The sequence below is a fragment of the Papaver somniferum genome, chromosome 1, assembly GCF_003573695.1.
Source record: "Papaver somniferum cultivar HN1 chromosome 1, ASM357369v1, whole genome shotgun sequence".
Taxonomy (NCBI): Eukaryota; Viridiplantae; Streptophyta; class Magnoliopsida; order Ranunculales; family Papaveraceae; genus Papaver; species Papaver somniferum.
In genome coordinates, this window is record NC_039358.1 from 96,292,598 (window position 1) to 96,302,772 (window position 10,175).

General features: G+C 36.6%; 2 protein-coding genes across 8 annotated transcripts; one reads left to right on the forward strand and one right to left on the reverse strand.

Moving 5' to 3' along the window:
* Positions 1–272: 272 nt before the first annotated feature.
* On the forward strand, positions 273–7,969 carry LOC113294843. Of its 7 annotated transcripts, none has more exons than XM_026543225.1 (7): positions 273–1,062; positions 1,539–1,604; positions 1,778–2,015; positions 2,108–2,190; positions 6,088–6,225; positions 6,681–7,137; positions 7,544–7,969. In XM_026543225.1, exons 3-7 carry the CDS (start codon positions 1,970–1,972, stop codon positions 7,933–7,935), a joined length of 1,116 nt encoding a protein of 371 aa, XP_026399010.1. In that variant the 5' UTR covers positions 273–1,062; positions 1,539–1,604; positions 1,778–1,969; the 3' UTR covers positions 7,936–7,969. The 7 variants fall into 7 exon arrangements, 3 of the variants coding, with proteins under 3 accessions (XP_026399010.1, XP_026399014.1, XP_026399005.1); XM_026543229.1 differs by having other exon boundaries at positions 1,957–2,015; XM_026543220.1 differs by lacking the exons at positions 273–1,062; positions 1,539–1,604; positions 1,778–2,015; positions 2,108–2,190 and adding exons at positions 3,715–3,844; positions 3,973–4,038; positions 4,171–4,249; positions 5,259–5,992.
* Positions 7,970–8,339: 370 nt separating this feature from the next.
* LOC113294865 lies at positions 8,340–9,115 on the reverse strand. Its single transcript, XM_026543241.1, has 2 exons — positions 8,655–9,115; positions 8,340–8,419 (listed from the first exon to the last, which is right to left on the reverse strand). Exons 1-2 carry the CDS (start codon positions 8,950–8,952, stop codon positions 8,340–8,342), a joined length of 378 nt encoding a protein of 125 aa, XP_026399026.1. The 5' UTR covers positions 8,953–9,115.
* Positions 9,116–10,175: the final 1,060 nt, after the last annotated feature.

Genomic DNA, 10,175 nt, shown 5'->3' on the forward strand with positions numbered 1-10,175 from the left:
GTAATCGGCGATGGTGGGAGGTGGTGGTGCGAGGTGGTGGTGGTTATATATATAGGTGGTTAGTGGGTTGGTTTTAAATTAAATTAGGTTAAGAGTAAGTTAGTCATTTCAATGCTTTAGGACACCCCTTATAACTATAGGGGAATTGACCTAATAAAACCATGGTCCCCTCAAAAAAATCATGGATCCTAAAAAAATCCTTCAGTAATTATACCCCGGGCCTATTAGAATAAACCGATTTTATTTATAATCCCACAAACATCCTCGTTCTATTCCTAGTCTAAAGGAAAATCCATCGTTCCCTTTTTATTTCAGATTTTTTTTTGTCTCTTCTCCTCTTCCAGAGCCATCACCTCCGCCATCGCCGTCTTTCTCCATCTCCTTTCTGCCGGTCATGATGATGATAATTGTGGTGGTGGCGGAAGATATCAAATCTTATTAGTCAATCTGTCCAAATGATTTTTCTTATTAAATTCAGACATTTCTGTTACATTTGGTGATGGTGGTGGTGGTGGTGGTGGCGATGGTTGAGGAAGATATCAGATCGTCGTTCCTTTAGTTGATGGTGGTGGTGGCGGTAGCAGTGCAAGAGGGTATTATCTCTGTTCCATCAATTGATGACGGTGGTGTTGGTGGTGGTGATGGAGGAAAGAAGTAGTGAAGATGTTCATAGTTATCGTTCTCTTCTTTTATCCAGGCCAATTGAAGTAGATTTCGTCTTCCAATTTCGACATCTACAATAGGAATTGAAGGTTCTGCTGGATTCAAGGTCGTGGTGATGATGGAGATGAAAAGAAGTTAAAATGATGAATTTGATGGTGGAGATTGTGGTGGTTTTTGTTGGAATCATGAAATTGGTGATGGAGAGATTAGAATAATGGTTGTGATAAGGTTGGGTTAATGAAATTGGTGATGCAGATAGTGGTGGGTGGAGGTGGTGGAGATTGAGTGTGATTGTTGGTGGTGGTGTGATGAGATTGGAATGATAAATTGGTGATGGAGATAGTGTCGTCGGTATTGTTTGAAGATTTGTGAATTACAGTAGCATATGTTTAGGGTCAGGTAATTTTCAAATTTTTATCAAGGATTCTACATTCCGTTTAGAACTTTTTGGAGGGTATTTTAAGCAAGCAAGGGATTTTTGTTAGATGTATATATATTACTGTATAGATTTGAGACATTTGGTGATTAAATGTGTATCTTGTTAATTATTGGACCAAAATTTGTTTATGAATTTCTTTAGTTATTTTTTGCAAACTAATGTCTGTTATTATTTAGGATCCTAAATTCCAGAAAAGCATGTACTGGAAATCTGTGTTTAGCGGCCACATACCCTGTTACTGGAACATTACTAACATTACATTTTCTTTTCTCTTTCTTTCAGTTTTCCATTTTGTTCGTAAGGTAGTACAAAGAATAGCTAGAATTTCAGCTAAGATTTAAGATTTGTATATGTAAAGACAAGATTGGTGGTGAGTATGCTTTCATTTTGCTTAGATTTCAATATTTTTTCATCTGATTTTTTTTCCTTGATGCAGAGAACAATAGAAAGGAATTCCCACAAATGTCAGAGGATAAAGAGCTGCTTTAATGTACCTATGCTGGTAGTGTATTCCTTGTGCTTTTGAAACGCAAATTCGAAATTTCTTGGTTGCTCAAAATTGTGAAAAATTACTAGTACTGGTATCCGAGTCCCATAATTGATGGCGAGGAGAATAACTAAGTGTGCTCTTCTAAGCTTGGTGAGGAAATGACAGCGACTATATCTGAATTGCAGTTCAAAGCCATTGGTAGTGTGTGTGTCTGGTTCTGTTGATCCGCTTTCAAATGGAATGGTCGAAAGAATGGAAACTACAGTACTAAGATGTTCAATGGTTACTGTTGAAAGACATTACAACACATTCAAATGCAACGTAGATTGTAGTGATAATGTTCAATGCATATATGTGATTACAGGTAAGATGCTGAAATGAGTTCTAGTAGCGGCGTGCTTGGTGAAGACATTGTATCGTACGGTAACAGGAGTGCTCTTACTGACAAGCGTATGATTAATTATTCCTTTTTCACGCTGATTGTGTACTTTTACTTATATATACATTTTGTGCAGGGAAAAGGAAGGATTCATGTAAGTTTCAGAGACTGCAGCACGCCATTAATTTGTCGTCAAGAATACCCCTGTCAGTAGTACTGGTAAGTTTTAATTCATCGTTTAATTATACAAGCCATGTTCACATGGAGTTCAGTATTAGAGATTTGTGTTTTGTTTTTATATTATGTTGTGTTTGCTCTTATATCTTCTTCTTTTTCGAATTCTAAATTGATTTAGATGGTTGTGTCTGTATATTGGTGTTGGAATGATGGTACTAGTGGGTGGTGCTGTTGGAGTTGGTGGTTTGTTGTTGGTATAGGTGGGAAGGTGGTGCACCGTGTAGATGGTTTTAAAGACCCCTCATGATGAACTTGTGGTGCAATGGTAGCACAACTGATTCTACATCAGGAAACGCCTGTTCGATTTACGTCAGGTTCATTAATTTTAGTACATTAATTTTTGGGATCAACTATGGTTGTTGACACCAGATGTGGGGATCAACTTCGGTTGTTGACACCAGATTTTGGGATCAACTTTGGTTGTTGACGCCATATTATTATTTATTATTTTATTTTTTTGATTTTTGTTTTGGGATCAACTTCGGTTGTTGACACCAGATTTCGGATCAACTTCGGTTGTTGACGCCATATTATTTTTCTTTTATGATTTTTTGATTTTTGTTCTGGGAATCAACTTCGGTTATTGACACCAGATTTTGGGATCAACGTCGGTTGTTGATGCCATATTATTTTTTTATTTCTTATTTTCAGATTTTTGTTTTGGGGATCAACTTCGATTGTTGACACCAGATTTCGGGATCAACTTCGATTATTGGCGCCATATTATCTTTTCATGATTTTTTTTATTTTTGTTTTGGGATCAACTTCGGTTGATGACACCATATTATGGGATCAACTTCGGTTGTTGACGTCATATTGTTTTTTCTTTTTTATTTTCTGATTTTTGCTTTGGGGATCAACTTTGGTTGTTGACACCACCGACGACGGTGGTGGACCGGTGGCGGGTGGTGGTGGACTGGCGGCGGTGGGTGGTGGAGTGGTAATGGAGTATTAATGGTGGTGGTGGATATTTGGTGGTGCTAGTGGTGGTAGAATGGTGGCGGCGGCGGCGAAATGACAGATAAAAAATTTGTTGTATTTTGAAATAAAGAAATATAATGTATGAGTGAGGGTATTAAAATAATCTATTTTTAAGTGGATAAGATTTTTAAATGATAGGGTATATTTATTACTGTATAAGGGTATATTTATTGGGTATCAAAATCGGGAAATTAGGCTCAGGCCCAATCCATGGATAACCCATAATATGAGGCCCCTAGATAAAAGAGTTTTATTAGTAGGCCCTGAATTAAAAAATAAATTTAATAAAAGCGAAAAGACTAAATTAGCCTCAAGTATATAAGAGGCGTCACCTACCTTTCTCTCGTTCAGACGCCATTATTCATTTCCAAGGAGAGAGAAAACAAATCTCACTCACCTGAAACAGAAAGAAATCTAGAAAAAAACCCAAAAAATCAAGAAATCTTCCTGAAATCTGTTCCAAAACAAAGATCGAGATCAAAAACTATTCATCATTTGCTAACCCCTAAATCAGAGAAACAGATCGAAAAAGTTTCAGATTCAAAAACCAAAAAAAATCAAAAGAAACAGTTTCAGATTCAGTTTCAAATTCAAAACCTAAATCGCCGTTGTTACTGATTCCTGTTGATGAAATACTCCGACGATTAATCACTAGGTAAGTTTTGATTTGAAGCTGTTAGTTTTGATTCCTGTTGTTACTGATTCGTGGGTCGAAAATTTCTGAACTAGGGTTTGTAATGAGATTACAACAAACATAACTCATTCTGACTGATAATTTTACAGATCGGAGAAGGAGAACAATCGTTTGTGCATAAAATCCATGAAATAACTGATTAAATAGAAACAAAGGTAAGTCATGGATGTGATATAACTGATTGATTTAGTGGATTTCATTTCTGAGATGTTACTGTTTGAAAACCCTAGAAACTCTAAGTTGAATTGCAATCAACTAACTTGATTTTATTACTACATCAACTGCAGATTCAGAATCAAATTTCTTTTGGAATAAAAATGGTGAAAGGAAAAATGAATCCCCCTAGAAAAGATGATACAATTACAGGTACTAAGTTGTGAAAACTATTGTTGTCATGGTCTCATGTTTATTTCTCATATAATGCTTGTGAATATGTAATTACACAGACAAGGACATGTGTAACTATAAGTTACACACTCAAAATGTAACCACTGACTGTGTTGTGGTTTGTATATTGATTGTGTAACTTATAGTTACACATACCAAGTGAGCCTGTCACCACTGACTTGCCTAGGGATGTGTAACTAGTAGTTGCACATAAAAAATTGGTTGTGTTTAGGATGTGTAACTTGTAGTTACACATAGAAAATTGGTTGTGTAAATTAAAGTTACTCATTAATATGCATGTGTAAGTTAAAGTTACACCTTGTAGAATGTCTAGGATTGAGTGTGTAACTTGTAGTTAAAATCTACTAACTGAAGAAATTTAAAAGTTTCTAATGTAAGTGATGCTTTTGAATGTATAACTACGCAAACAAGGGCCTGTGTAACTTTAAGTTACACATTCAAAATCTCACCACTATGTTGTGGTTTGTATATTGAGTGTGTAACTTGTAGTTACACATACAAATGAGCCTTGCAGAAGTGGCTGTGTAACTTGTAGTTACACGTCTTAACTGTGAGTTACACATTCAAGATGTTACCAATGACTTGCAAAGTGGCTGTGTAACTATAAGATACACATTGAAAATCTAATCACTGACTTGCTAATTGACTGTGTAACTACAAGTTACACATGCATAATAACATAACTGATTTGGCAATTTCCTAGATAACTAAAAGTTACACATGCAAAAATATAACCTATGACTGTATTGTGTTTGTAAATTATAGTTGGACATAAAAAAATGACCCCTTTAAACCTTCATATGCATGTAAGTTAAGGTTACACAACACAGAATAGAATGATTCAGTTTGTGTACTTGGCAAATACACATAGTTTGTAACATGATTTTCATTTTGTAGTTAAAAACGAGTGTATTTGATAAGTACACAACATACTGACTCATGCTATTTTTGTGTGTGATGTGTACAGGAAACCTAAGGCAGTCGTTGAATGCAGTAAAGGATTTAGTAAAGGTGATAAAGCCTATAGGACTGACTGATAGGGCTCATAGATATCTTAGGAGAGCTGCTTACGGAGAACTCGTAATGATGTATTACGATGATTATGATACAACTGTACCAACTACAACAAGACAGATAACTACCAACAAACACGGCGTCTTGAAGCTCTTGAACTGCTTTGACATGGATTGTGAGACACCATGTTCATTCAAGTTTGCTGATGATAAGATTATAGAGTCTACACCGGCAAAGCTGGCTGGTATATTTTGCATGCAGAGGATTGGAAGCAGAAAGGGTCAGAAGCTGTTAAAGTACTATTGTCCTAGTGATTTGACTGACAATGTTTTATACAGCAAATACTTCACCGATATCAAATCTACAAAGCATCAGTCGACGGTGACTAAGACAAACATTTTAGAGAAGATAAAACAACTTATGGCAAAAAGGAGAAAAAGTGGGAAAAGAAAGAAAGTTGATGAAAAGGATCTAGTTTGCCTGATAGGTCTTTATCTTTGCTGTGTATTGTTTTTTGGCGACAAAAATGCCAATGGAGTGAACGCGAAATATCTTAGTATCGTTGAAACTTATGATACGGTGCTCAAGGTGTCGTGGCCTGATTTAATACACGAGCACTTGTTTGAAGAGATTTATACTAATCTTAGTTGTTTGTCAAATGTGAAGGCTTGTGTGCAATACCTACTGGTAAAAAGCTTGTGTGTAATTTCTATTCCAGCAGTTTTAGTGTTACGTGACGGATATTTTTGTTCAATCGACTAATTAAAATTTATATGTTGCAGTTATTGTTTGCTGAACACACGCCAGCAGGATTAATCCCGAAAGTTGAGAACCACGAGGAAGATATCCCGAGGGTTGGGAGATGGGATATATACCAGATTTCTGATTACATTTGGAAAACAGACATGACACAGTTTTCGGTAAGTGTTATATGTCAGTTGGTTTAGGTTTTGTAAATTTATGGTAATGTAATTTAGATAAAACTTTGATGTAATCAAAATTGTCATGTGTAGCTATAAGTTACACATTTAAATGTGCTTGTGTAATTTATAGTTACACATGCAAAAGATAACACAAGTGAATGCAACTATAGGTTATGTAACATATATATCCTGTTTGTATATATATCCTGTGCTTATGTAACTATAGGTTACACATTTTATATGTATATCCACTTTACATTAGATATATGTGTAACCTTTAGTTACACATATCCACTTTACATTAGATATATCTAATGTGCTTATGTAACTATAGGTTACACATATAAAATGTGCTTATGTAACAAGTTACACATACAACCGAAAAATGTATATTTAGAATGTTCAACTGTTTTTTGCAATCTCTTTTTAACCTCTCCATCTGTTAATTGCAGCCAACTCCTAGCTTTGTGGCTGAGTTTTCACAGCCTGAGAAGCAGCTGGGTATATCAACCGTGGTACCCAGCAAGGACGACCTGCAAAGTTGGCTGAAAGCGCAAACTATTGAGAATAGCCATCTGAAAGAGCAACTGCAAGAAAAGCAAGCAATGCTTAAAGCAGTGTATGCAATTGCAAGAGAAGGGATATCAGAAGGGGACCTTTCAGGAACAGCGGAATTCAAGGTTCACAAATTTAGTTGCCAAATTATGCAAGCAATGGGTATTGATCCTTACAAAGTGACCCAGGAAGAGTTTATGCAACATGAAGATGATGTACATGGAGGTACTGAGCATGGAGCTACTGAGCATGAAGAAGAAGAGTTACAATTAGTTGAGACAGAGCAACAAGGAGATGGAAGTACTGAGCAAGAGAAAGAGAAAGATGACGCGGAAACTTCCTTCCATGAAGAATGTAAGTAGTTGTTCATTTTTAATATGCTTCTTTAACTTGATAGAGGTACCCAATTAGTTGACACTAAGGTCTTTGAACCTTTTTAATTTCATATTTTACTTGTTCATTTTTAACTTGCTTGTTTAACTTGATTATACTTAATAAATGTTGAGTAAACTGATCATATGGATGTGTAATCCCTAGTTACACATGCCACATGCATGTGTAACTTCTGGTTACACTAGTTAGATGCATGTGTAACTCCATGTTACACTAGGTATCCATGCCATATTCATGTGTAACATGAAGTTACACATATTAGTTATCCAAGCCAGTCGATTACACATGATATATTCTTCTTGAAATTTTATTAAAAAAATTTAACATCATCATCATCATCCTAATTCTCGTTTCAATACTTGTGCAGTTCCATGTATGAGCCTTGCAGCTGGAAATACGCCAACAATTCTGCAAGCTCAAACTGCTGCAGAGGGGCACAAAAGACCACTCAGGACATATAGTTCGAGTATGAAGAGTGTGACAACTTGCAAGACTCCACCAAAGAAAAGGCCTGTCGCAAATCAAAAGCCCACTCCTACAAATAATGTTGATGAGGAGCAGAAGAAAGATGTTGAAGAGACACCTGTTACGGATGAGGCACAGAAGAAAGCTGCAGATGGTGGAGTTGTGGATGGGGCAGGTGATGATGTAGCTGCAAAAGCCGTAGGTGATGATGTTACTGCAAAAGCCGTAGGTGATGATGTTACTGCAAAAAGACAACAAAACAACAAAACACACACACACACTCAATTAACCTGATCAAGAAGAGCAGATGCAGGCATCTTCTTGTGAACCAGAACCCAGCTATTGACTGATTCTGCTAGAGTACTAGATGTTCGTCCATACCGACAACCTTTGAAATAGGCATTCGCATATGCTTCAGGTGGGATTGTCTCGATGTAATCAGCCACCCAATCGCAGTTCAAATCTCTAATCTTTTGTATGGCTTTCGCATGGTTTTCAGGTGAGAGTGCGTATGTCGCCTCTCGGAAATGGTCCATCACAAGTGAGTACCTAGGATCTGTTGCAGTGATGGATATATTCTTCGTCAAATGATAGTAGCAGAAGCTGTGGAACCCATCTGGATAAACAAGTGGAACACCTTGCAAGAGACCTTCATGGCGATCCGAAAGGAAGGTGATTGGCCTCCCATCACCAACAACTTATTTCAAATTCCTTAAAAACCACTCCCAGTTATCGATCGTCTCAGAATCGACTAGTGCAAAAGCAAGGGGGGAAAATCCTACAAAAAAAATTGTGCAGAATCGAAAGAATAATAAGTTTCACACATGCTAAAACAAATATGTAACTTAAGGTTACACATGCTAAAACAAATATGTAACTTAATGTTACAGATGCTGTTTTCTTAGTTACACACTGAGTAAAGTAATGTGTAACTGAGAGTTACACATGTGTAACTGTTAGTTATTTGTCAACTGAAATTGTTCATAAAAAAAAAACACATAGAAAAAACATACCTTTACCACCATTGATCCCAGTAGCTGCCATCAAGCAACCTTTGAATGTACCAGTAAGGAAAGTAGTATCCAAGTATACCATTGGACGACAAAACCGGTACCCTTTGATGCATGCAGCAAATGATATGAAAATCCGCTGGAACTGTTTATTTTCACTTTCAAACTTTATCACACTACCAGGGTTGGTTTCCCTTATAGCATCAATATACCATACCAAGTGCGAGTAGGACTTGACATCGTCGCCATAAATCGTATCATAAACCTTTTCCCTAGAATTATATGCCTGGTAGTACTCCATGTTGATCCCATAGTTGGTCTGGAAATCAGCAGCAATTTGCTTGGGCTTCTTGTGAGGATTTTTGCGAACTTCTTCCTCAATCAAACTAGACGAGAAGCTGGTGGAGTAAGTTTGGTTCAAGTTGCGTCCACCAGCACCACAAATGTGCTCAGGGTTATAAGACCTGACCTGAAGAGATTCATACAAAATATAAACAATTCAACCAAAACACAATATGGTGCCAAAAACATCATGTGTAAACCAAAGTTACACATACTGTAACAAAACATAACATATGCTAAGCATTAGAAAACATAACATAATATAAACAAAACATAACATATGCTAAGAAAACCTACCTGAAACATTTCGTTCCTTTCATCGATAGAAGCTGCATGGAATTTCCAGCCGCATTTTTCATCTGCACACTTAGCCGTGAACCTAGAACGCTCATTGTGAGTTACAATCATTTGGAAACCAGTGCGAAGACGATACTTGGTAAAAGCAACCCTGACTTGCTTAACTCCTTCAAAAAACACATGGACAATATCACCAAGAACCTTGGGCCAACCATCCGATAACAAAGGTTTCGCTGGCTTACTTTTATCTTCCAAATACATTGTAACAGTAAGATTGTTTGTGGACGAAGACGTACTACTAGACCCATTAGAAATAGAAGAATCTGCCCTAGAGCTAGAGGAAGAGGCCACACGAGGAACATTTTGCAAGAAAATATCAACACTGGTCTTCTGTTTACTATTTGTGATAGATATAAGAGCTTGCAAAGAAAAATCACAGTCAAGCGGAAAATCTTTCCCACTTTCTCGAAAGAAGAAAGTAATACCAAGTGGAGTAAACTGCTTCCATTCCTTGAAAACTTGTTCCTTAAACTCATCAAGTTTGATATCAGTATTAACACGCAGGGTAATGAAATCAGAAAAGTAGCGAACAACAGCAATGCAACTAACATCAGCGCAACTAACAACATCCATGACAACCTGAAAATATCAAATACACAATAAGAATATCAAAATTTGAAAACGAACGCAATTCACTCGGGGGCGTTGCCCCCTCGTGAGAAGTATATTCTATGCGGCAAGCTAAATATAAGTAAAAGATACAGATGATACAATTGTTTACAAATAAAACATGTTACAGGACATATATATGTAACTTCAACTTACACATTCTTAAAATACAACAGGATATATATGTGTAAACTAAAATTACACATGTTGTAACTA